General features: G+C 42.1%; 2 protein-coding genes across 3 annotated transcripts; both read right to left on the bottom strand.

Moving 5' to 3' along the window:
* Positions 1–1615: 1615 nt before the first annotated feature.
* On the bottom strand, positions 1616–20066 carry dnaaf9 (dynein axonemal assembly factor 9). Its single transcript, XM_053433725.1, has 37 exons — positions 19902–20066; positions 18687–18766; positions 18379–18504; positions 18169–18293; positions 17713–17809; positions 17423–17529; positions 17250–17327; positions 16789–16890; positions 16598–16653; positions 16369–16504; positions 15961–16042; positions 15766–15802; positions 15594–15678; positions 15434–15510; positions 15276–15320; positions 15112–15157; positions 14924–15035; positions 14674–14744; positions 14478–14525; positions 14283–14373; positions 14059–14162; positions 13796–13939; positions 13366–13451; positions 13150–13251; positions 12239–12356; positions 12070–12158; positions 11803–11928; positions 11534–11659; positions 9129–9166; positions 8345–8480; positions 7903–7989; positions 7084–7190; positions 6519–6593; positions 5472–5659; positions 5284–5349; positions 3871–3964; positions 1616–3655 (listed from the first exon to the last, which is right to left on the bottom strand). Exons 1-37 carry the CDS (start codon positions 19955–19957, stop codon positions 3549–3551), a joined length of 3450 nt encoding a protein of 1149 aa, XP_053289700.1. The 5' UTR covers positions 19958–20066; the 3' UTR covers positions 1616–3548.
* A 1645-nt stretch (positions 20067–21711) lies between these two features.
* cfd (complement factor D (adipsin)) lies at positions 21712–26510 on the bottom strand. Of its 2 annotated transcripts, none has more exons than XM_053433741.1 (6): positions 26482–26510; positions 24450–24565; positions 23485–23641; positions 23246–23387; positions 22870–23160; positions 21712–22184 (listed from the first exon to the last, which is right to left on the bottom strand). In XM_053433741.1, the coding sequence occupies exons 1-6, from the start codon at positions 26493–26495 to the stop codon at positions 22005–22007; spliced, it is 900 nt and encodes a 299-aa protein (XP_053289716.1). In that variant the 5' UTR covers positions 26496–26510; the 3' UTR covers positions 21712–22004. The 2 variants fall into 2 exon arrangements, with proteins under 2 accessions (XP_053289716.1, XP_053289715.1); XM_053433740.1 differs by lacking the exon at positions 26482–26510 and adding an exon at positions 25534–25601.
* Between the last annotated feature and the right edge of the window lie 506 nt (positions 26511–27016).

Below are 27016 nucleotides of genomic sequence, written 5' to 3'. Positions count from 1 at the left end.
TGAATCTCTGTTTTCTTTTTTCTTAGCCGTAGCCGAGGCACTGCTGGATCCGAGAAACCTGACATCTCACAAACGATCAGATTCTCTTCTTACAAAAAAGAAATTGCATCTGCTTTTGCCTTTTGTTGCTTTAGCTTGTAGCCTGTAGCTTGTAGCCTTTAGCTTGTAGCCTGTAGCTTGTAGCCTGTAGCGAGAAGAGACGTTTTGCTCGCGGCTCAATTCACAGTCTTACAAAAATACTCTTTGTCGTTTTGAGGTAATTCAAATTTTTCGCAGCAGATATGTAAAATAAATGTGACAGTTTTCTCTTTGTTGTACCAGTTTGGTGAAAGGCAATTCTCTCAGAGTATACGTGGTATCATGTTCACATGACATCGCAACACATGCAAAGTAGTATAGAAATACTTGTAGTAGTAGTAGTAGTAGTGTTTGTGTGTGTGTGTGTGTGTTAGTGGTCATTTGATTTAAACTTTACAAACATCTCACATAACCCTCGACTCTTTAAGGACAATTCTTTTGGTCTCTTGTCCAATTAGAAATATTTGCCGCTGCCGCTGCTCCGCTCTCATTCATGTGCAGCTGGTTCTGATGTGGTGGCAGCTTCACTCTTCCATACATCAGCCTCACAGCCATCTCCCTGTCACTCAGCCTAAGCCCCTGTAGTATTATATAACTACGGACTGACAGCAACTGTTGCTCAGAGCGGGGGGGCTTTGCAGAGGGCATCTCGGAATCACTAAACCAGGGATCCAGCTTCAACAAGAGTTATCATTTTGTCAACAAAGGATTTATGCTACATGTTATCCTGCTCTCAGGAACAAGCACAGTAAGCTGTTTGCTTTCTGGTCCATCAGTCATTCACAAGTGGAGGGAATGTGTATTTTTTCTGCCCCCCCCCACCCAGCAGCATCTCAATCTGCAGCAGAACCCTTCACCTGCTGTTAAGACCCTTAATGTTGTTATTTGAGGAACAAGCAGCCGACCACGGAACCCAAGCTGCGAGAGAGACGGAGGATTCAGCAGCTCACTTGTTTGCTGGGCTTTGTCCTTAAAGAGCTATTTGAGGAGCGCTCTAAGTAGAATATATAAAAAGCACAAGGTACAATTGCACTTCTTTCATAGTGTGAAGGAGAAGGGGACGGAGAGAGAGAAGTTCACGGAATAAGTGACTTGGCTCCGTGTTAACTTCCTGTGGAACATGCCAAAGTAACACATGAGGCAAAGAGGCGTACGGCACCGCTTGTTATATTCTACACAATGCACGGTTCTTCTAAGAGACAGTGGCACATCTAGCATCGGGGGGGGGTATGGCTTGTTCAGGTCCCAGGGGACTCTGCTGAGGGGAGGGGGGGGGGGGGCAGCAGTGTCAGGCTGAGTTCAGGATTATCTGACTCTGATCAGATGCACACAGGTCATATGGGGGTGGGGGGGGGGGGGGGGGAATAATTTGCTAATGATGTTATCATTCGTCTGTTTGTGTTCCGGCTGAAAACAAAACTATTGAGTGTTTTAATTTCACTGGATATCACAGACATGTAAAGATCCAGCGATGTGAACTCTGACATCATCACTGATTTAAATAATATCTGTGCTAGCAAACATTTCTGTCTCTCTGTTCACGTTGTTCTGATGCTGCATTCAGGCCAATGTAAAACATCGTACCATCAAATCAGCAGCTGCACGTTTCTAAGTGCATTCAAATGTTCTTCTGTCAGAACCTTAGACTGTAAATAAAGATGGACGACATGGCAGCTCCTCAAAAAGTGAAGCTCAAGCGTGTTGACCTCCACCTGAAAGATGTCTTCTGTCATTTCAGGTAGTTCTAACCACTCTGATGTTTTAATTAGTTATTTGATTTTATAAAAATGGATCCACCCTCAATCACTCCTCTACAGACTCTGACTCTAAGATGGCCGAGTTCATATCCGGGATATTCTGGCTTCTTTTCTGTATAATGGGAGGAAGTGGAGATGTGTCGTCCATCTTTATTTACAGTCTGCATCAATGTTAATGTTATTGTTAACTGTTAATTAGTATTCATGTTACACTGCTGACCCCCGTAATGAATGACAGCCAATCTCCGGACACTGCAACAGGGTTCCTACACGTCTTTCAACTTTAAATCTCTAATTATTCATCAGACTTTTATCTTGAAAAGCTCATTTGATTAGGAATCTGGGTTTTATACCAAAACATGCTGCTGTCAAAATGACAACACAGAAACTTCAGATATTTTCCTACAAAGTGGCAGAATTTCAAACCTGTGGAGGAACCCTGCAGAGCGGAACATCATCGTGACACACCATCGCAGAGCATAACTACTGATTTGATCAGATCCTAAACTCTGATCCTCTGGAACATCACATCACTGATACAGAACCTGTAACTAGAGGCTCTACTCATGTTTACCCAGACCGACCCAACGCTTCCCAAGATTATGTAATTTTCCCTTTGTCTGACCCTAACGTAGAAACCCCATCTATATAATTCAAAATGGGAATGTTCACACGTGAATAAGATATAAACCATTTTGATGGACACAGTGAAATGTGTCCCACACCGGGCTGCAGGGACGTTTAGTTTACCTGTATGTGTCTATCTGGATTCTCACTGTTAACTGGAATATTTGAACTCACAGAAAACAGTGCTTTAAGGTTTCTGATGCTCATGTGACCGCAGTCTGAGCCTCAGCTGTTCTTTAATACGACTGCTGTGGGGACTGAAGTCTGCTTTTTCTGAACTTTCATTAGATTCACTTTAGGAGTCTTAAAATAAAGCACTGGGTGGCGTAGAGCTATGTGATTAATGGCATCATCCATCAGCTGTCTGCAGCCAACAGGCTGGCCAATGTTTACAGCTCCACGGCCAAGCGCTCCCTCTGCCGCAGCACGGCACCAGACAAGCTAACAGGTGGGCCGTGGATTGGGTGACAACAGAGGAGGAGCGATTCTTGAGAAACCCCACCAGGGAGCTCACCAGAATCACACGGCTATCCATGCCTGTCCAGAAATAGAGGTTTTAATTTGCCAACTGTGATAAACAGAGAGGCACAAGCTGTAGGAGCGAGTGGCTGGAAATTCCCTTCAATTGTGAAAGTCTCTTAGCTGGCGGGCTTAGCGGTGCAATCACATCGGTTTAAAGATGGAGTCTTGTGCTGGCTCTGGTTTCAGGTTTGCCTGCAGCTGTGAACAAGTCTCTTCTCTTGACAAACGTGTCTCGATTTGAACTAATACGAGTGACCACATCCGTTTGACACTTTTCATTTGATAAGCGGCACCTGACTGCTCGGTTAGCGGTGCTGCAGACGACAGAGAGGCGAGCAGCCACGATGTGACACAACCAGCCGCGGGTGGTGATGTCATTTGGTGCCACCACATTAGGAGACAGTGTGACATGGGACACAGATAATGAATGGACCTGTAGCAGCAGCGCTTCCTGCAGATACATGTGTTCGGTATATAAACCCAGTAACCCTCCCTACCCCTCCCACAGTGGTTGCCTTGGAGTTATGACCGATGGAGGCAGTGGACGTACACACACAGACTCCATCATGGACCAAACAGGTCGGGCTGGCCCAGCAGCTCCAGCTGATGGTTGAACAGCTCGATCTCCTTGTTGGCCTCGGCAATGTACTCCTTCTCGAACTCCTCCATGTCTGCGGTGTTAGCAATGTAGGGAAACAGCGGCACAACCAATCACCACACACACAGCAAACACAGAGGCAAGCACAGAGCTTTTTAAACCTACACTGACTCCAACTGACTGGGTTTTCGTTTTTAGCATTTAAAATATATGAGGATCTGTTTCCAGGCCTGGGAGACGGATCAGGTTTAGTTAAACAACCGAAGGTGAACACGATGAAAAGGATACTGGGATGGAAGGTCCGTTTTTCTCCAAAGATGTCCACATATTGATAACCGTTGTAGAAGTACCCCGCTGGCAGTGGGTCCAGGTGTCTGGTCATCTGAATAGAAACATGTCATATCAGGTTTAGTTACAGGCCGACATCAATGTAGGAGAATCTTCCACAGATAAACATTTAGACACCAGTTCCAGTTGTAAAACGTCTTAACATCTAATAGACCCTTCATTCAGTCGAGTGAGAAAGACCCTTTAGGTTCAAGTCTTCCCGGATGAGAGTCTACAAGCTGTGCACATCTGGATTCTGGCAGTGAGAAGCACCATCATAATACAAAGCTGCTGTTTGCAGGTTATACTTGGTTTTTCTGCAGGTTTCAAAAAGTTTAATTTAAGATTTTTTAGGAGCTTTTTAAACCGTAATGAATAAAAAAGTATGACACAGATGAATTCACCTATTAGCATGCAGACAAAACATTTATCTTAAAGAACTAATAACATAATATTATATACTTTAATAAAAATAAGACCTACCTTACATATTTAAGACCTAGTACGCATTATTTGAGACCCCTCGATACCCTAATCAAAATAAGGATGATATTAGACAGCTGGTTTTGGGGTTCTACCACAAGAGATCAATATTTGACCCGTCAGACCAGAGAATCTTTTTCTTTATGTCCTCAAAGTGTCTTGAATGTCCTTTAAAAAACTCCCATTCAGCTACAACCTGCCTGTTACTCAAAGTTTCTCTTTCAAAAAGGCCTGATTGATGAAGTGCTGCTGCGGCGGCCGTCCTTTCAGCAGGTTCACCCCCCCCCCCCCCCCCGTCCCTCTAGAGGACTTTTGAGTGACCGCTGGATTCCTGCTGGTTCCAAACTTTTTTCTATTTCACAACTATTGAGGCCACTGAGCTCCTGGGAACACTTGGAGCTTTAGAAATGGTTTTATGTCCTCGCCCTGATCTATGCCTCGTCACAGTTTTATAGAGGAGGTCTACAGAGACTTGGGTTGTGTCCTGACCGTGTGAAGTGTTGGACCTTATATACGCAGGTGTGAGCCTTTGCAAGCCATATACAGTCAATTCCATTTGCCACACGGGGGACAAACCCAAAGGATATTTAAAGCAAAGAGGAAGCAGGGGAACAGAACTGCAGCGCCACAGCAAACAGTCTGAATACTACAGTGCTATTTTAATTAGTTTCTTTCCAACTTTCTAAAGCTGCTGCACTTGTTCCTCTTCCATGTTCCGGTTTCCATGTAAATAAATACATTTGAGTTGACAAGGGATCTTTTCCTGGAGCTACTAGTATTCTTCTTGTAGCCAAGTAGAGAAGAAGTGGAGTCAATGCAGCTCATCCCACCCAGAACCAAGCCACTGCTATATTATATAAAGATGTACGATTATAAATATATCACACTTACATGTATAATCTTGATTTCATGTGGTGAAAGACTGTTTTTAGTTTTCTTCGGCTTCTTTGTTTGTCTCTGTAAAAAACAGAAACAGTTAGTTTCTTCTCTTACATCTTGATCCTACTGATGATCAAATACCTATGCACAGGTCTCAGAGTGTATTTCCAGCACAGACAGTGGGCTGTGTGAACGTCTACCTGCTTGGTGCACAGTCTGATCCAGTCCTTCAGTCCGTCCTCCGTCAGGCCGACGCCATCAAAGACCAGGAAGCAGGAGGAGCCGGTCTCCCTGGGGCCCGGGGGGAGCGGGTCAGCGCTCTGCTCGGAGACAACGCTCAGTCTCCCGCTCACCGTGTTATAGCTCACTTCCATCACTTGGTCCGAGTCTGAATGTTCCAGAGACAAAAGCAGCTTACATCCAACATCGCACACACAGTTCACACCTAGAGCAACACCTGCTGTGGCAGCTTCATGTGGCAACAGCATGCTGTTTGTGGGGTGTTAATGCTGAAACATCCATACAGCCCCTCTGATCCCAAAATGGCTCACACAAGTCACGTGAGAACAAAACAAGATAAATAAACACATCAAGTAAGCCCTCACCCAACGTAAAAAATATGTCCTGGATGTAGGACGGCTAAATACAACAAAGTAAAATAACTGAATATACGGTGATGTAAATGATACACTACCCTACACACAGTGACTGAGATGCACACTTCACACTAAAGGGAATGTGAGTATTTCTCAGAGGATCAAACAGTCTCCACACTCACTCCTCCATCCTCCATCTTCTCGACTCTGTACAAAACTCTCTGCACACTCTCTGCACATCTCCTCACAGGCACCTGCACTTTCTCCTCATGCAACAGCTCTACACAGCTCTTTCAGATGAAAAATAGGAGTGAGAGAACTATGGGGAGGAAAGCAAACGAGTGGACTATGAGCTGAAGTCTAAACACCAGACACCAGAGCAACAACTGAGCAGATTTCCTACCGTCCGAAGCTTCCTCTCTGCCCCCGAGGGCAGCCTTTCTCTAATCACTCCCAAAAGGTTGGGAAACGCAAATGCAGGTCAAATATTTACCAAGGACAGAAATCACATTTGTTTATCGATGCTAAACAAAACCAAGACACCGGCAAGTCGAAAATCTGATCTGAAAATTTTAATAGTTAGCACAAGCCATAATATTTTTTATTTTAAGAGGAAATAAAAAATAGAATAAAAAATATTAAATTCCTTACCAGAGAATTTGACTTTTCCCTTAACGTTGTACACGTTTCCACGGAAGGGGCTGGACTTCAGTGATGACTTGAGTGCTACAGAAACATGAGCAGTAATAGAAGTGAGTAATATGGATTAAATAATAATAATTAAGTTTATATATATATATATGGCATATTTCAATAAGACAAATACAGGTTTTCATAACTTATAAGATATATATATATATATTAACTCAGAGGATATCATAGATATAAAAACATCAAATTAAAAGTAAATAAGTGAAAAATTGAAATAGCTAAAACAAAATAAAAACAAATAAGGATGATAAAAATACAATCAACAATATCCCTGAAAAGACAATCTGGCAGTAAGACGTGCATCTTTTGGGAATACAGATTATTTCCCAGCGTTGGCTGACAATTACTCTGAGACTTCACTTATCTCCATATTTGGAGGAGAGGCAGCTTATGTAATCATCATCAAACCCTGCCAGCTCATATCTGGAGCCTCTGTCACGTGTAGGAGTCAAAAAAAGGAGAAGAGGGAAGAGGAGGAGGGGGGGGGGCTTTCTTTCCATCTCACCTTTACACCGGGTAACAAATAGAGGCCTCTCCAGGGGCCGGTTAAAAGCCACGCGCTGCTGGGTGAGGACCAGAGACCCAGAACCGGAGCAGAAGCGCCCTTTGCACCTGAAAGACCGAACACGTGACACAAATGGTGACAAAGTTAAGTCTAAAGCGAGCCAAGTGTCTGTGCTGCAGTTTTTTCCTTTGGCTGTAAAGTTGTTTACTCTACCAGCTGCTCACAGGAAGGAGGCCAGCGAGTGTGATAACTGTTCAAAGTGTGGAAGGGGTTGATGAGTTTGTAAATGTAACCTCTCTTATCAGCAGGTTTAAGAAAGTTTGGCGTTAAGGACGTGTGGGAAGAAGCAGCTGGAACTCGCTCACACACACATACAGAACAAACTAAAGCTCGAGGATGAGTAAATCAACAGTGCCAGACACTGGTCAGATATCCAGAGTATGATCTGTGGGGAGGATTTAGCAGAGGTTCATATTAGGCTGACCACTGAGGCATGAAGGCTGAATGGAGCGGCTCCAAAGGGAAGCAGACCCCCTCTGTGTACATGGCAACTGCATGGCCAACAGCTTGTTACTGTGCAGCCCAGAGGCATCTGGTGATAGAACACAAGATGTCCTGGGGGGCTTTGCAGCAATCAGCAGCCGATACCCCCACCGCTGTGGCCGAGTGGCAATTAAACCGCAGGGAGGCAGGGCCGAGGAACACTGAGGCAGGAATCAACGGCAATCTGTAGCTCAGCGGTCAAAAGTTTGAGTGTTGACACGGGAGGACACGTGGAGGTCAGGGGGAGAAGAGGGGAACACAGGCCGAGGGTCTTACCATCCAGGGTAGAGGACATAACGTGCTCTGAGCATCTGTGGCTCGTGGAAGCTGGTCTCAGACAGTATCAGATTCACGTCCTCATTCCTAATAAACACAGAAAATACAACAAACAGTGAATACTTAACTCTTAAAGGTGCAATGATCAATTTTACTTCTTAAAATCTGTATTGACATCATACAAACGTCCAAATCGGTTGAGCTGAAGTCTTTTATTAGTCTTCTATCTATAATAGGCTTTTAACCCAAACACTGAAATATTCTTTAAGCAGGGAAAGCAAAGGGAAATGTGCATGACACGTCCCTGAGCACAACACTGACCCTACAGTTTTAAACAAAGACACAGAAAGTAGAATAAGATGAATATGAATATTTTGGATGAGAAGAGAGAAGCAGTTAAATGACTGCCTGCTGCATTGATGGTGATCCTGTGGGTTTCTACCTGGTGACAGCTCCTCTCTCTGCGAGTATGAAGGCTGCAGTGGGGTTGGCAGAGCGTACCAGCTGCTGAACATGCTGCATGAGAGGGTGCTTCTGCTCCGCTGTCAGCCCCGTGAACACCACTGTACTCACAATACCTGACATGCAACAAGGCACAAAAAGGGGATATGAATTTCCTGGAGAAACTCACTTTACTGAAAATACAGTAGCCACTGGTGAAACACCCTATTTCACACTACCAGTCTGTTTACTGGCATGACTGCTGCTGTATCAAGGCTGCAAGCTGGCGTCTTCAGAGGAAATGAATATGGATTGTGTATACTTTAGTTGTTTGGGCGATGTGTTGCTGAACAACCTTTCGCTTTCTGAACATTTTAACGTCACAGTGTCCTTATTTAACTTTGTATAAAATCTTTAAGAACAAAAAAAAGTCCATCATGCTTTCATCGTGGCGTTGGAGGAAAGCTGTAAGAGGGATAAGAGAGGATTTACTTTTCTATTAAAAAATATGTGTAGGTGTAGTAAGTTCCATCTAACAACAAACCCCCGTCACACTAACACATCACTTCCTCAATGGTGTCCAACTTGCTGCTTTACTGTGAGAAGCTGAAATCATGATGTTGTTATCTTGTAACCTCTCCTCTGACTTCATTTGACAAAATTCATACATTTCCTAACCTTTAAAAGTTTTATATTACAACCTGGTAACATGGCTGTGGTGAAAACGACTTCTTACAGGGGATTTCAATTCTATGTGTTTTGTTGTAAAGCAGAACACGACTTACCTTGGCTGCACTGCTCCAACAGCTTGGGAAAAGCAAACCTAACAGCAAAGATACAAGTAAAACTTTTGTTAAATATACAAGGTTTACTGTGGATTAAAACTGCTAAATGTACTGTGTATTAAAACTGCTGTCCATGCATCAATTGGACATGTATTTGGACTGAACTTGTCCCTGCTACAATAATAATAGAGATTCTGTTGAAACTAAGGTTTATGATCCTGAGGTACGGACAAAGATCTGTGTTTAAAATGGTCGTTAACTAAATATCAATCATGCTTTAATATTTATAATGGAAAAGAATAGTGGACTCCACGTTTGATGACCCGCTCCCAGTTTAGATATACAGGACTCATTCGAAGGTGACAAAAACACAGCAATCTTTAGTTTCATGTGATTATACACTAATGAAAAAATAATTATGAATATTACAATTCTATTTCTGCAGATAGATCCTCCTAAATCCTCCACGCTGGACCTTTAACCTGCGACTTGTTCCACAATATCATCACTAACAATCGCTCTATTTATGACTAATGGGCGCTAGCCAAGGCTGTGCAGCCATAAACAGACTAATTCCATGTTATGGCCCTCGGCTAACAAGCCAGTTATCCATCATAAGGCATTTTTCACAGGACGACATCACGACTATGACTGGCAACTGACCAATGGGAAAGCTTTCTGTAATCTCATTTAATCTTAACAAAATGTATCCAGAGTTTTCAAATCGATCAGAGTTAGACACTGTGCTTTCTGAGTAGCCGTGGTGAGGCTGGTCCCCCTCCAGCCACTGCTGACCCCCCCCCAGCACTCAGTCAGCCTGAAGGAGGGGGAGGGGGGGGGGGGGGGGGGGCAGTAATTTGAAAGGCATTTATCTTTCCTGTCCTGATGTAATGAACTGTCTACATCCATCTCAAAGAATGGATCATGACTGACTGATGAGCTTCACTGAGGAGGGTGTGTTGGTCGCACATGTGGATCTGGGGGATTAGGGGGCTATGCAGAGGGGGGGGGGGGGTGATTGGCAGGTCAGGCCTAAACTGAGCTGACCACACCCAATTAGCGCCATAGCACGGCTCCACAGACCTCCAGACAATCTATAGCAACAGACAGTGAGAGGGGCCTTGCTGAAGATGCCTCAAATGGAAAAGTCAGCGATCACCACATTGCTAAACCTCTCATTACACATTTTTCCACTGCTGAGCCAAGGAGAGACATCACAGCTTGTTTATAGCACAGGATCCAAACACCCTTCAGATTTATTATTAAAGTTAGGCTTGATGGGAAATCATCTCATCTAAGAGACTGCAGGAGTTTTGCAACCAGATTTAGTTCTTCCTGTTGTTTGAGTGCAAGTTTGAATTATTATACTTTTCATTGGCACATCTTGAGATACATTTCTCCGGGTTCCAGGACCACGGTGTGACTTCATCTGTTTGTGAGTATCACTGGGCAGCCCAGCTCGGCTGCACACAGCCCATTAACTTGAGTGGTATGTCATATTGTGCGGAGCGGCTCAGTCAATCTATGATAGTGAGAAGCTCTGTAAGCTTCATCTAAAGCCTGTAACAAAAGGAGAGTGAGATTAAATGTAGGACTGATCCGCTCTGCAAAAGGGAACCAGCCTTGAGTTTTAATAGCTAAAAGTGTCATGTGACCTCGTCCTGGAAACGTCCATCGCTTCAAAAATGTATCAACATCCGCCGCTGTCTGTCAGCGTCTGGTGTGGATGAACATGCAGCTTACGGTAATAACAAATATTAACAGCTGAAAACACAGATGCATTTTTTTGCTTCCACGTTTTGTGAATCTGATAAAAAACATGGGCATGAAGCAGGAGGTTCCTCTTGAGGGTATCAACTGTGAAGCAACAGCTGGACGATGACATAAACCGAAGGATCCAACTCTTTGGTGCAGGTTGATCATTATATTGATTGTTTTCTGATCAGAGCAGGATATAATTAAATCCATTAATGAATTCAGTGTTTCCATTAATTACCTAAACAGTGGCAGAGTGTTGTTTATTGTCTCTCTCTCAGCAGGCATGGAGACCTCTGTGTATTACTTGCACTCTCTGCACTGTACGTGTCACTTGAGCTCCTCTGCACAAAATCTGAGTTTGTTAGCCGCCACAGATTGAATCTAATTCTGTGGGAAACACTGATATTGATATTATCCTACACGGACGCTCAGGATATTGGATGTAAACTAAACCCAATTGGATTTGAACTTTCACAGCAAACAAAGATAATTCAGGAACCATTTCTTCTTCATGTACAAAGTGAGATGTCTTGAAATGTACACTGGCACATTTGTTTGTTCGTATCATCATCATCCATCAGGCTCACCTGCCAACTTAATCAATCCAATCCATATTTATTCAGTGTTTACGTCAAGAGAAATCTCACCTGTGCTCCAAACAGGAAGCAGACGGGTCCACACAGGCAGTGACAGCCCCGATGGAGAAACACGCCTGTATCACCGGGTCAGGGTGGAAAAGCACAGCCTGGACCACATCTAGAACATCTGTGTAACTGCACAAGAAGAACATTTGTCCATTTTAAAGACACTGACAAACAAAGGTTAAGACAAAACACGTTCTATGTGGTAACATTTTAATTCTGCTGAGCTCTGATTTTTTGGGCAGGTCTTTTTAAATTCTGAGCAGTGGACTTACCCAGGGGACAGCACCAACAGACGGGGTTTCCCTCCTCGGCCTCGCTGGCTCTCCAGGAAGCTGGACAGATACTGCTGGAGGTGAGAGGCTGAGAAACTGTCGGTACCAGGTTCGTACACCACCCACCTACAGATGGAAGGAAAAGTTAATTTCAATCCTTTCTGTTCTCTTGCATTCATTATTATTAGGATAGAAGTATGAGCAGAAAAGATGAACACATCACAAAACCATAACAAAGAGCATATTGTTGGAAGTTGTTGCTCTTACCGTCCACGTTCCTTGTTCAGCTGGACCAGGAAGTCACAGAGTCTTTTCTTGTGGCTTCCAGTTAGTCCAGTGACGATGGTAACGACCACCTATCACACATTAAAAAGTCCACTTCAGATATTTACTTCATCAGCTCTACCATACAGAGTTGTTATTTCCCCCTGCTCACCTTGTCTCCCTGCCCAGCGACTGGGTTCTTCAGCTCGGCGGAGGGGAAGAGCACTCCCAGGTGGTCGTACAGAATGGGCTCCTGGCCGATGCTGCTCAGAGCAAAGTGCTGAAGGAACCTGATGAAGGACAGAAGGCAGCGATCAGTGAGAACAGATTTAAAACCTCGTCTGTGTAGGACCGATATGAAGGAATATCAGAGTCCAAGAAATACTTGCACTTCCCCACGTGATGTGTTAAATGAACGTTAATAAAATAAAGACCTATCTAAAGTATGAAATATCTTTAAGGTGTATTTAGGGCACTTTAAGGCCCTGTGTTATGGACTTTGCAGCAATATAACAGCTGAGACTTCTTCCTTCATTCCACGAACACTGTTTTGATTTCTCTTCACTTGCATTTGCTGGAGTTTTAGCACTAAAATTTAAAAATAAATTTGTAATCTCTGATGGAGGGAAAGCCGTTAGATGTGACACGGAAAATGCAAGGCTGTGCAAAGGGGAGCAGCTATAATTCATAAGCACTGTACAGTATGTTAATTCTGGGTACGAGTACATAAAACAGTTGGTGGTCTAATTATACCCGGTGACAGATTTAGGAGCGATTTGGGAGGACTAAAAAGTTGCCAAGAAGAGCCTTCCCATGCTCCCTTGTTTCAGCTTTACTGATCATAGTCATAGAGTGTGTGCGCTGCGTATTTTCGGCCAGATAATGAGGCTACATTATCTTCTATACACCTTCCAAGAGTGGCTGGTCAGCACTGATAAAAACTCTGCGTCAAGAAACACAGGCTTAAATACTATATTGGGAATACATACTGATGAATAAGCAATACCTGTGGCAGCATCAGGTTTTATTATTTCTCAGTGCAACCCTGAGGGACTTCAGTGTGAGACTGCTCTGTGTACTAACATGTCCTGCTCTGGCAGCTGAGAGTAGGAAGTCTTCAGGCTGCCTCTGCGTTTGGCCACTGGAGGCTCCTGACTGTTGTGCAGCTTCTGGAGTCGGGCGTGCCTGACATTAAAAAGAGATCAAATGCAATTGTTTAATTATTAAAGGGATTGATTGATGATAAGACAGCTTAGAAGATCTTAGTATACAGCTTGAAATATAAATGTGCAGCCTTACATGTTTTTCTGGGTCCAGCTCAGTCGATCCTGGTCCAGCAGCTGCAGAGTGAGTCCAGATTCAGAGCTTTGCCAAACGGAAAAAACCTGCACACAACAATAGAGACAAGGGTCAATCCACTGGAGATGTGGAATAAAGAATCAAGTAGGAAAACCAAAACATATATATTTTATCGTATCAATAACTCACACATAGAATAAAATATTTTCGGTCATAGTCGGAGTGAAGTACTTGACAAAGTATATTTGATAAACGGGGGTTAATGCTGTTAACGTATCATTTTAGACACAGTGATGCTATAATAACTATTCCACTATTTACTGTGTTCAACACTCCTATCAAGAAATCCTTTGATTCATGTTACATGGTCGTGATGAGGTTCTGAATCAGCTCCACTCAGACGACCCCTGTCACTGGTTGAAGGTCTCACCTTGGAATAAAAGGCCCTGTGGCTCTTTGACCTCGGCTGAAGGGCAAAGACCAGACACTGGTCCGGGCTGTGGAGAGGGAATGGGAGGTGTGGGAGGAAGCTGCTGTCGTACTCTACAAAGAGAGAAGCCACCGCACTGGAGTCCTGGTGATAAGAGGAACCATAAAACAAAGAGTTAATGAACAGATGGGTTCATGTGCAAGAAAAACAACTGAAGATATAATGTGAAAACGAATCCAGTCACATTATTAACACACACATACCGGGTCATAGAACTTGATGGTGTTGATGTGATCCTTGGACAGAGTAATGCTCCCATACTGAGAATGGACAAACAGGATTCCCTCAGAGAAGAAGATGATCTTTCCTATAATTTAAATTTAGACAAGCAATAAAAAACAAATTACACGGAATCACAACTCTTTGTCACGTATTGTACGATAAGATGAGTGGGAAGTATGAAAAATGAGTCAAGTGAGAGTGTTACCTTCTTCAGGCGTGGAGAGCTCGCTGCTGGAGAAAGCATATGCAGCATCTGCCACAGTCAGAGCAGTTCCCAAACAAGTGCCTTCCTCCTTCTATTAAAACACATATTGTGGGTCGTTACACACCACACTCATACATCAACACTCGGGGGCAGACAGGCATGTGTGGAGGGAGCAAATAAAGCCTCTGAATCTACCTTCGTAAGAAGCTGCGCTTGCTCAGATTGCTTCACATCCGCTTCCATCTGAAGAAAACAGAAACAAACAACGTTGGAGGAAAAACCCTAACACTGTGTATTTGTAATGTAGACAAAGTAATTATTCCAAATCAAAAACATGGTCGTGTTCTTGACAATATTATAATAAACATCTCATTTTCAGCCGTGCACGTACCGGCCAGCAGGCATAGCGAGGCACGGTGGTAGTCAGGATGGTGTAGCAGCTGTCTGAGGACACAGTGCCATCTGCAGGAGAGGAAACAGACGACACGCGCCACAGAAGGACAAACGTGGAAGATGAATCACAATCATGATCCTCAGGGCAGGAAGAAGTCTATTTTTAGACGACTCCGCTGTTGTTTTCAAAAAGCCTCCTGTTAACAGTCAAGTATTCTAGTTGCACTGAGTTGAATCCATATTTTTACCTTTCTGCTGGATATTGATGCTGGATTCTAAGAAGGATTCGGAGAAGACGACAGAGCCCAGGTCGCCTCCGTTGCTCTGCAGGTCGGGGATGTCGTGGACGGTCATGGAGGCCTTCGAAAATAATTAAATTAGTGAGGATGAAGATGTACAAAATTCTACATAAGTATTTTCAATGCTTCTAACTTACTGTTTTTAATACATAACGGCTTTGCTTGTCAGTCAGAGGAATGATCCTGCAACAAAAAGGATAAAAGACTGTGATTCTCTTTTAAATAACACGTGAAGGAGACGTGCAGACAACACAGAGGCTTAACAGATGACCTAACACGACACGTCAACACACACACACACCTCCCTTCCTTGTTCACGGCTTGAATGCTGAATTCACATTTGGACCTGAGGAGAGAAAACACACAATCAAAGGCGATTCAAACAACACATCTCATTCCACGCTTGGCTAAACGTCTCACACAGAGAACAACAGTGAAACCACGAAAATCAATCTGTACCTGAGAACACTGCGGTACTGGCTTAAACTCATCGAGTCCAAAGCCACGAGGAACATGGTCTCTGCTACGTCCTTGGCCTGGAATAATAAACACGTCTCTATGAGGGATTGTACTTGCTGTGAGACAAATGCTAAAATGGGTGTTTTGGTTTGTTTCTTACTTTGGTGGCACTCGAGGTGCAGGAGTAGCACTTGATTCCTGAAAGGACGGCTTGGACGGCAGCTGAATAAATCTGTGATAAAAGTCTGAAAAATAGAAAAACTCTCTCATTCCAATATTCTCAAACATTTAATCTCTATAAATGTTATCTATCAAAAATATAAATCACTTACAAGACTTCCATTTTCTTCGGCTCCTTAGTTTGATTTCCTATGGGTGAAATACAGAGCAATGCAAATTATGGCATTAGTTCGTGCTTCTTACTTCTTACTAACAATCCTATATAAATGAAATGTACTCTAGTGACTATCACCATTTTACAAATACACAGTTGAAAAACACAGTAAATTAATGCAGTAAAACCTCACCCAGGTATGGAGAGTGGGTCGTCCCAAAGAAGTAGGTTCTGGAGCAGGCTAAGGGTCCTTTAGGCGCCACACACTGCAGAACCTGATGAACAAGAAACATGTGTCTTTAAAAGACTCTATTCACAGGAGACATATGATCATTAAACACATGTTTCCAGGCCTGACGGGTTCAAGAGGATTTGTCAGAACACAGTCTGATGGTTGTAATAAAACACTTCACCAGGTGGTGCTGCAGGCTTGCGTCTGTCTTTAAAGGAGACATGTTGTGTTTGTATTCAGGTTCATTTAATCAGCTTCTTTCCTCATTCTAGATTTCACAGTGTTAGCTTGCTCAGTGTTTCACACACTCCTGTTTCATACACCACCCCAGTACCAGCCTGCAGTGGCTCTCCTCTCCGTGCTTCTCACCATGTGTGTGGCTGTAGAACCCTGAGGCCCCGTGTTGCGGACCTGATGACTCTCTGAAGGGAAGTTGAAGGAATCGTTCTCCAGGTCCTCTGACGACGAGTGCTTCCCAAACATCACAAAGGGCTGCTGGCTTTTCCTGAAACAAAGAAACATTTGATTGAGCCATAGGATTTAGCTTCACACAAACTACAAGACAATAAAACTGTAGTTCGTTCAATATGTTGAATACCTTTTATCTGTGATGTTGCTGGAGATCAGTCCGTGAGAGTAATACGAACGGAATGACTGTAGATTCATGAGAAAACACATTACAACACTTAATATCTAATTTAGGTACTATATTCTCTCCTGATGTTTATTAGTAATTTTAGAATAAAGGTATATAACTATCACGTAGGATTCCGAGGGGTATAACCTCACCTCCCCTGCCTGAGCTTCAGACAGTTCCAGGATGGACAGATGACTCTCCAGGTCCATGCTGGAGAAAAAGCCACTCCACTGCTTCTCAAAGTTAATCAAGTCCTAAGATTAAAATAACAACAACATTAGAATGAATAACATATATGGTTGTGTTCAACTTTGCATTGTAAGTATCATTACTGGTGGTGGATGATCCATGCAAGGCCAAAAATAATCAAACTATCGTTGGTTGTGGTTGTTTCTGTCTCAACTGATGTCTTAAAATGTTTATGCTTTACTAATATAAAAATAATGAATCATTAAAAGGCAATAAGTTAAATTTCTTTCAACTGACTGACTGAATAATCATTTATTGACAATGGAATTATGTTTATTTATCAGATGATTTAAGTCTCATGTATTAATACAACAGAATACTAGGAAGGTTAAAACAGCTGATGAATCAACTAAGTCATCAATACCTCAGCGAGTAGACTAGCCAGAGACACTGGGTCCAGTCTGGTGTACACCTGCCAAAGTTTCTCACTTATATCTATAAGCTGGAAGAAAAATTGAAATAAACAATGTGAATAAAACAAGCACACAGAAGAAGCTCGGAGCCAAGAAATCATATTTGTCACATGTTTAAACGAACCTTGTATTTGATGGTAAAGAAGCTTCCTCCACCGATGCCTTCCAAGGCAAATGCTTGAATCAGGGGCCACTGTTCCACCATAAACATATCAAACTTCTGGATGTGTCCTAAAAACAGTAAATAAAGCGTAATTACATGGGCTGTTGGTGTAATTACACAGTAAGTACAAGCTATTAAGACACTGACACTCATATGTAGTGTCATGCAATTACTGTTTGAACACTTTTAATTATCCCTTAAATGTGTTAGCTGTGGAAACACTGTGGTGATTAAAAGGTGATGAAAGGTACCCTGGGAGCTGAACGGAACTCCGATGCGATGGCAGTCCTGTACCATCCTGACAAAGCTGGAGATTTTGAATTCCTCTGCAGCTTCCTCATCTTCATACTGGGAACAGAGGTGGGGAAAGTACAGGGGTGTGCAACTCAGTAAAGGAATAACAATCCAAACTACAAACTACTTGATCTATGTGAGTTTTCAAAGCGATATGAGTACTCTACAGAGATCCAGCCATGTGCTCAGGAAATATCTGGTGTATTTCTATATTCTATTTGCTAGAATACAACCTAAACTGACTTGACTCGTAAACAAATGCTGGCAAAAGCTGGATATTAATCTGCAAGGGTTAAAACTTCAGCCAAGTGGAAGTATCAACAAGCCTGAATACCCTTAATAAGGTTCCTACTCGTAGATTAAGCACACAGGGAGTATAATTAACAGCAAGATGAAGGGAGAAGGTGTATTACCTCTGCCTCTGTCATGCAGTACAGATGCAGGTTCCTCCAGTGGGACACGTAGGGCAACAGGTAACTGTAGTTCAGTGGGTTGCAGTACAGATGAACACACTCGGCCTTGATCAGCAGGATCACATCTGTCAGGGGAGCAGTTTTGTGAGTCTGAGTGAATAAACACAAAAATAAGCACAATTAAATGATTGACAATCCAATCGAACTTACCATCGAGCATTTCTTCTGGAAACTCCTCAAGGGCGTGATCCAGATTCAGCGGATTTCTTTCATAGAGTCCGTAGAAAAGGTATTTCGCCAGCTCAGTGCACCCCCCATTATATCTGCTGTCAATTCCTGAAACACACAGAAACGTTGCACTGATGTTCATAAGCGGCAGTTTTTGTTTTGTCCCCTCATAACTTCCTGTATTCGCCCATCTGTTATAAATAGTTTCCTCAGGACACAACAGATCCCAGTGCAGTTATTAACCAGGTCCAGTAAAGACACAAAAGGTGAAAGGAAAACCACAAACGTACCGAGAGAGCACAGGACGCCATCAGGAGCGGTGGCACCTCCCTCGCAGAGAAGAGACTGGACCTGACGCATGCGACAGCAACTGGAAAATATAACAAATACTTTAGAACCAGCAGTAATTTACTGGGGGAAAAAATTACCAACACATTGGACCTTAAATGTAGTTTAATTTGATCTCTCAAACTTCAGGTGACGTTTAGTATATCACATGAGGTGCGACAATGATCTCAAGTCACACAATTGTCAGATTATGAGACAAAAGACAATCACCAAAGCTGTTATAGAGAAACTTCTGTGTTTAATGCAATACAAATCAACGACAACACAAACCCACATCATCAATCACCACAACAGGAGGATTTATTGCAGGAATGTTGTATTAGAAACATGTAATGTCAGTGTTAAGCTGAATGTTTGATATTCATTCCAGATCATGGAGCTTCCACATAGGAACCATATGTAAATTCACATTTGAATAAGAGAAAACACCTCCATTGTTTTTAATATGATCCACTGACTATAAATAATATCAGATATTAATACCCTAGACTAGTTAAACACACATCCTTTCATTGAGTTTTATCATATTCTTCATATTAGATGACTTTTTTAATCGTATTTTTATGTCATGTGACCAATTGACTCCAAACAAACACCAAACTGTATAATTACAATATATTAACAGGTCTCACTTCTTTCTAGTAGATTTTACTGCTGCTTCTATTTCATATGAATCTATTATTACCATTAAAATGTCTTCATATATTTATTATAACAGCTTATTATAATGTCATGTGTCCCATTGACTGTAAATCAACGCTGAACTGTACTGTTAACCTAAATAAAGGTTGCACACCTCTTTATATTGTATTTGTATGCCTCTCTGAATATTAATATATTTTAAAAAATCACATTTATTTGAATATCTTCCATATCATGTGATTTCAAACCACTGCTGGGTTTTTATTACAGCCTCAGACAAACAGGACGCTCCATTAAAATCAAACAGACACATGAACGTCGCTTCAGCAGCAGATTAAAACAAATACAAATAAAACTACTGAACGTGTGTCTAAGCGTTAGCATCGTATTTTTAACGGTAACTCAACCGAGCTCCCGGTTAACGGACGTTAAACCGTCTGGGCTAGCAGCCCCGGTTAGCATTAGCCCGGTTAGCTTCGCCCATCACAGCCCCGCACGGACCCCCGTCACGTCACCTGACAGCGGGGTTGATCCCGGACAGTCTCCCGTTCACGGACCTGATACCGGACATCGTGTCGCGAGGTCGCGGTGCTTTTTATAAACCGAATGAACGTTGCGTGTTTATCAGAAGATGAGTTCGGGCCCGAGCGGCTACATCCTCTCCTCCATCACCCTGGAGAACACACAACACAGCGGACACATCCACATCCGGGAGGGGGGGGGGCAGGCTCTACTGACATGAGCTCGGAGGAAACACCGACACTGTGAAGCTTTAATTATGAGTTTATTTTGTATCCCTTTTATTATTTAATTCTGTGTCAGGTCGATTGAGTCATTCAGGGGATTTACCAACTAGAGCTGAGAGGACGACACCCCCATCCCTCCCTGTTATATTGAGTGGTACAGTCCTGTTTTGACAGCATCAGTAGCGCAGCTGCTCGGGGGTGATGGTGCAATTCCCCTGTAATGTGTGTATGTGTGTGTGTGTGTGTGAGTGTGTGTGTGTGTGTGTGTGTTTGTGTGTGTGTGTGTGTGTGTGTGTATGATACTGTTGGAGTGGGAGTGTGGGTTTGTGTGTGTGTCTGTGTGTGTGTGTCTGTGTGTGAAAGAGAGAGAGTGAGTGTGTCTGTCTGTCTGTGTGTGTGTGTGTGTGTGCGTGTATGAGAGTGAGTGTGCGTGTAGGTGAATGTGTGTGTATGTGTGTGTACGTGTATGTGTGTGTGTGTGTGTGTCTATGTGAGTGAGTGTGTGTATGTGTGTAGGTGAGTGTGTGTATGTGTGTGTGTGACCCACTAAACTACTTACATCTGATATCAATGTTCATTTTCTTTTATGTCTGATTCTTTTGACACTTTGAAATGATTTTCTCTTTGTTTACTTGCAGGTTGTGTCACATTTATTTTATCTCTGCATGTGATGCACTAAGATTCAGCAATAACTCAATAGTAATAATACTTCATAGTAATGGAGGTAGTACTTCAGTATTAGTACAAATAAATACACACAAATGTTCTCAAGTTAAAGTACCACATCAATGTTATCTAAAGTAAGAAAGTACCTGCATTGAAATAAATGTAAAGTATTAATAACAAGGGTTGAGGTCAAAAGTGTTGGTCAAATATTCTGGATAATTTCTAAATGATTATTTCTCCATATGAATAATCCCTTATTGTAGCTCAGAATCCATCAGATTATACTTTGTCTGCAGGGAATAAGAAGCAAATCCATCTAATTTATTCAAACAACTTAATTTCATTGACAGTTTCTACAGAATCTGGATTTATAAGAATAATATTATTGATTTAAAGTGAACACAGTTAGCAGCCGTACAGTACGGGATCATGTTAAGAAGTACACAAGTGAAGAGAGTACTGAGATGCAAGAGTACAATTATATTTTTGGGGATTTGGCTGCAGCTTCTCCCACTAGGGGGAGATACAGTTACACACTGATATGAACATCCATCATTATTATCTAACATTCAGTTTTAATTCCAACAGCTAAATCACTGATTTAAGATCAGTGAAGTGTTTTAGAGGTTGATATCTAAGATCATTTTTGATTTGGTCTTTTAAAGTGAGTTTTCCATTTGAATTGTATTGAATTACATAGAAAATAGTTTTTCTTTTAAATGTGCTATTATCACGATCTGCTACATGGACGTGCTTTTATTACAGGGGCTTCATTAAGGAGGGGAAAATGCTGTGAGCTCCTCTTCTGATTGGCTGACACGACCTGTTTTTGCAAGAGCTTCAGATTTAAGGTTAAGAGAGGGGATGTAAAAGTAAACATTTGTAAAAAACTTCAAATAAAACACCAGAAAAGTATGAAATAAGTGATATTTATTTTCTTGTATGTATTTTATTGATTCCTTCGTACACATATTTGTTTTAAAAAATATACTAATGTGAAATCTAGTAAGCAAGATATTATTCAGGTGAATATGTTTGTGAATGTTTGCCATACTGGGAATGACTTCTCTGGAGTCATACATTCTACTTACAAATGACATATGAACACTTCAGCTTCATATAGTAAAACACTTTGAATTACTTGAGCCTGTATAAAACCTGCTCAACAATATAAAGCATGTGTATGAGGTCTCGGCTGTGCTCTGTCTAGCTGCTCTGGTCCGTTGCTGCACTCGGCTGCAGGGACATGGTGTCGTTGATCCAGGCAGTGTAGTGGGAGACGATGGTGTAAATTCCAGGCTTTCTAATTTGGCCACACTTCTTTCCCCCGTTGGAAGTGACGCCGACCACAACTCCATTGTAGAGCAGAGGACCCCCCGAGTCTCCCTGGAGGACGAGACAGAGACAATCAGGACGTTTTAAGGGTCAAACATTACACTGACAGAACGAAGGTGACCATAGGTTCCTTAAAGCAGCTCAGTGCAACTTTTATTTACCATTAAACAGCAGATTTGTTAAACTGAGTGTGAACATTCACTCCCTGGGTTGCTGTCCTCTGTACTTCTGGTGAGTGGGTTTGATTTCCTGTGAGAAGAACTGACTGAGAGTCTCAGCTTCAACTGTCACATGCAACTCCAGTTAAAGATTGAAGCTGAACTGAGATCAGTTAACCCCTTATTGCCTGAATTAATTTCCAATCATATAAAAAAAATATTTTGGTGTTTTTGTCCTGTCATACAGATGCTAAATTAAGTGGAGATTGTAAATTTCAATATAGTTTAAACAATAGATATCAATTTAGGTATGAGGCAAATTAGCGACATCAGGCATAATGCGGCATAACCTTAATTTAACAAATTTTGGCATGTAGATTATTATATTGCTGCTGCTTTTGCTTGAAATTGACTAACAAGATATGTTTTCCGTACAATCAATGCTTTTCCATCATCACAGTATTTCAAATACAGCTTAATACCTCAAAATAACTTTGCTACACAGTCCCATGGGGCTAGTATGTATTTTACACTCTGACCACTAGATGGCGGCAGAGTGCAGAGGAGCTAAAGCTTACATCACAAGTGTCTTCTTTCCTGAACGGCTGATCACAGGGATCTGGACAAACCCTGTGCGCACACATCATGTTGCTGGTGAACTTCCTGCCGTAGTAGTCACTGCGTTTGCAGCGATTCGAGCTGAACATGTCCACCGACACCTCTTTGAGCTTGTCGGGTCTGGAGCCCAGGTCATCCAGGGAACCCCAGCCTGCTGCTTCCACCTCTGCACCGGTGCCGGGGTTTGTCCCCCCCACTCGCAGGAACGCCACTGGTTTAACAGCCTCGGTCACATTGACCGTACGATCCAGCTGCAGGAACCACGCATGAGATCGACCTCTCCCACTCACTCTCCATGGTGGCGACTTCACAACCAACACAAAATATATAACTTACCTTTATTAGAGCGATATCGTTATCGTAATTTGACTGGCTGTAGTCTGGGTGGGTGTAATGCTCCAAAATGTCAAAGGTTTGCTTTGTTTCCTCAGGTTCACTCAGAGAATGGACACCCAGCACGACCTTCCTCCCGTTAGGACTGTGAAGAGGGCACAGTGATGTTACTGCTTAAAACAATCCTCAAAACAAAGTTATTCTCACATAACTACACAAATGCTCGGGAGAAGGTTCCTCACCCGGTGGAGAGACAGTGAGCTGCCGTCATCACCCACTGATCTGCCACCACAAACCCCCCACACTCATGTGTCAGGTTCTCCCCCTCCGGCACCTGGATGGAGGCCATGTAAGGCCGAGAGTGGGGCAGTGCCTCTCTGCCCCCAATGATCCCCTCGCCTGAAATGAGCAAAGACGCACAAACACAGGAGATAAAGTCAAAGACACCTGAACAATTATCTTTTCTCAACAAGCAGCGCACGAGTGTCACATGTGGAAAGGTTCAGTCACATTGTGATGGCTCCCAGCAGACTCCTCCACCAAGGATGATCTCACACATGGTTTTATCGTTTTTATAGCAGAAATATAAAATATAAAGATATGAGGAAGTTGTCTGAAAACCTAAACCCTACTTTGTAATAAGTCACAGTAAAAGAGTCATATAATATTCATGCGTCTGCTCTTAAATCTACGTTCGCATTAACATTTAAAGTGGTCTCCTCCGACCGAGGCCCCATCACTTCACCAGGTTTTCACAAAATCCTGCAAACAAATAAAAACCCACAAACGAAACCAACCACAACAACTAGCAACAACCTCCATGGCAGCAGGTTTAATATATCAATAATAATATTATATATCAAAGTAATACTTAAAAACAAATGAAAACATTGCCATAATAGGAAGAAAGGATAGAAATGCCACAACTTGAACACATGTGACAGAAATTAAAGCAAAGAGGCACTCATTTGAAATAATAAAAAGTGTGATAAGGCTAAATCAGCCAATTTGGTGTAATAAAAATATGTTTTGAGATTTGATATAAAAGAAGCTCCAGACTCTGAAGTAATGTCAGTAAATATAAAATATATAAATATAATTCTTGATGAGCAAAAAGAATGAATAAGAAAGAAAGAGATTTCAAACGTAGATTACCCACAAGTCAATAGATGAAATATTAGATAAGGAAATAATATCTCAAACTCACTGTGTGAAATGAGGGAAGCAACAAAAACAGCAGCAGCAACGAACAGTTCTCCGCCCGACGCCATGATGTTGGTTTGACTGAAGCAGAAACAGCGAGTCTCTGTTTTTAAAGTTTTCCTGGTGAAAGAGAGGAAACATCCATCAAGCAGATAAAGAGCACGACACGAGTGGGAGTGTGACCGTCCTGCTGGTCCCAGTTTCCTGGAGTGGGAAACAGGAAAGCATCAATCTTGTTCTCTGACATCTTTCACTTTCAAAGATATTTATTTCTATTTAACACATTGCGTCCAAACTTAAAATTTCCCAGAATTCATTGTGATCATTTCAGTGGGTCAGTCTCAGCTTCTCATTTTTCACAACAAGCACATCTCTCTAAATTTGGGGTGAAGTTGTGTGAGTATAGTGTTGTATGTGTAATATTATATTTTATTTACTTTACTTTATCATTATTACTTACTGCAACTGTTATTCAGTATTAGTTTCACTGTCTCATGTAACTGACTTATTTTATTCTCATTTCTGTCAGGATCTGATTCTGTGTGACTCTTTATACACTTTATATTTTCATTTAATTTACATTACACTTATCGTTGTTTTATTTACTCTATCCTATTATATTATATATTGTTGTTATGTTGGAGCAAGCCGGCACAAGAAAGTCTGATCTCTTATCTTACGTATAGATCATAAATAAAAATCATAAACAGAACTAAAAGCACGACTCCAGCAGAAAAGACAGTTTCATTTATATTATTATGTCCTGATCTGACATTTTAAAGTTACACAACACTGAGATTTGGACGAACCCGACCTGACCTCATGGAAGAGGACGTTATCTTCTTCTGCTTCTTGTAACTGTGACAGGAAAACACCAAACGCAGCCAATGTGCAGAAAGTACACGTGAAACAATTTTGCAGCTACGATAAATCACAAAATATGATCCCAACCCGTCAGATGTACTCTGTGTTCTGCACAAACATCCCTACTGCACACACACACACAGGAATTATTCATACACCTATCTCAGCATGTATGATTCTACTGTGTTAAGGAGCTTTCTTTTCGTTGCAAAGTGATTTTCAACCTGTTTTCTTTGACAGCTTCCCCAGGAGAAGACTCGGGTACATTTCGGGACATGCTACCTCTCGGTGTGTGTGGTGCGGTGCAGCTTGGGGCAGCGTTACCTCCACCTTCACCCTGTTGTCTCCACGAGTCTCTGACCTCCACGCCTGCATTAATGTCTGCGTCCAGTTCAGCTCTGACACATGTTTGTTCAACTGAAACTCCTGTTGGCGGCTGTTTGGACAGAATAATCCCACTGGAGAGAGATATGGGCCTCGGTCGAGCTGATTACATCTGAGCTGGAGGAGCTTTGGGAAGAGAGGCAAGAGATCAACAGGTCAAATATTCCATCCAGGGAAATTTACCAATGTTGTTCTGTTCCACGTCTGTAGCTGCTGATTCATTTGCTCTGGACGTCCTGTCAACTTGGATTTATTTTATTTTCCTGCTGCCGCCACATTGTTCAGATTCTACCTGTGGTTTTCAATAGAATACGTCTGAATAAAGGTTCTGCATTTATTTGCTCTAAAGGAAACACATAAATAAAAAATGCACAAACATTCACACTATGCAGTATATTTGATTATAACTGGATTTCCGTGCCAATAACCTCATCTCCTCCACATAACGTTTCACTCCACATTCCCAGTTCATGTATTAATCATAACAATGTGAATAACAACTCTGAACTTTACTCATATCTCACCTTTCAAAACACAGTTAAGCTTGATGATCAGTTAAGAGACTAGTTAGGAGAAGAATCTTTCAATTTTGAAGATCGAAAAATAGATATCAGCAAATCACAAGTAGTAGGAAAAAAACGAAAAACACAACAACATGAATATTCAAAAACATAAATGAACATAGATTCATATTTATTTTCTGCCCGAAAATGTCTGAAGAAGCAGCATCCTTGTCTTTTTCAACCTTGTTCTAAATAATCAAACTAAAATTTGAAATATAACTTTACCTGCTGTAGTTCATGTGCTTTGATTCCTCTTCTTGTTTTTGTTCTTTTCATAATTTAGGTCTTTGTTCATCTTATTAAACTGTTTGAGAAATCACCCAACAGATTGATTTACACATGCTTTTGAGATCGGTGTGAGATGCTTCAAGTTATAATCCCCCTCTCTGTCCAATAACGCGTTTTGTAAATGACCAGGACGTAGATTGTTCCTGCTCCTCCATCAGACCCATGAGATGCACAGGAAGCAGAAGGAGGGAGTCAGAGCCCGGATCCAGGATGAAAGAACAAAGAGGAGGAAACGGCCCCGAGCGACGACCTGTAGTGAATACATGGGGCAGAAGAAACCTGATGATGATGATGAGGATGACGAGGAAGAGGAGGATGGTGTGAGATGCAGGTCGACACATGGAAACGCCGACTGGACGGGAACATCTGGAGAAACGAGTCTGAGTCCCACAGTGGAAACAGAAGAGCCGTCCAAGGCAGGCATCACATGGTTTAATTCTCTTTTCTGCAAACAAACAAACAAACAACCAAA

This window comes from Pleuronectes platessa, chromosome 11 (assembly GCF_947347685.1).
Source record: "Pleuronectes platessa chromosome 11, fPlePla1.1, whole genome shotgun sequence".
NCBI lineage: Eukaryota > Metazoa > Chordata > Actinopteri > Pleuronectiformes > Pleuronectidae > Pleuronectes > Pleuronectes platessa.
Note: the sequence above shows the minus strand (reverse complement) of the source record. Positions and strands in the feature narration are given on the sequence as shown.

Coding starts and splice junctions, on each gene's coding strand:
- cfd (XM_053433740.1), bottom strand. CDS start 25,586: ATGTCCCGAAATGTACCCGAGTCTTCTCCTGGGGAAGCTGTCAAAGAA. Junction 23,388..23,484: donor GCTCACTGTCTCTCCACCGG/GTGAGGAACCTT, acceptor CCCTCTTCACAG/TCCTAACGGGAGGAAGGTCG. Junction 23,161..23,245: donor ACGATATCGCTCTAATAAAG/GTAAGTTATATA, acceptor TGGTTCCTGCAG/CTGGATCGTACGGTCAATGT.
- dnaaf9 (XM_053433725.1), bottom strand. CDS start 19,957: ATGTCCGGTATCAGGTCCGTGAACGGGAGACTGTCCGGGATCAACCCC. Junction 7,191..7,902: donor TATGTCCTCTACCCTGGATG/GTAAGACCCTCG, acceptor TCGGTCTTTCAG/GTGCAAAGGGCGCTTCTGCT. Junction 5,350..5,471: donor TCAGACTGTGCACCAAGCAG/GTAGACGTTCAC, acceptor TGTTTTTTACAG/AGACAAACAAAGAAGCCGAA.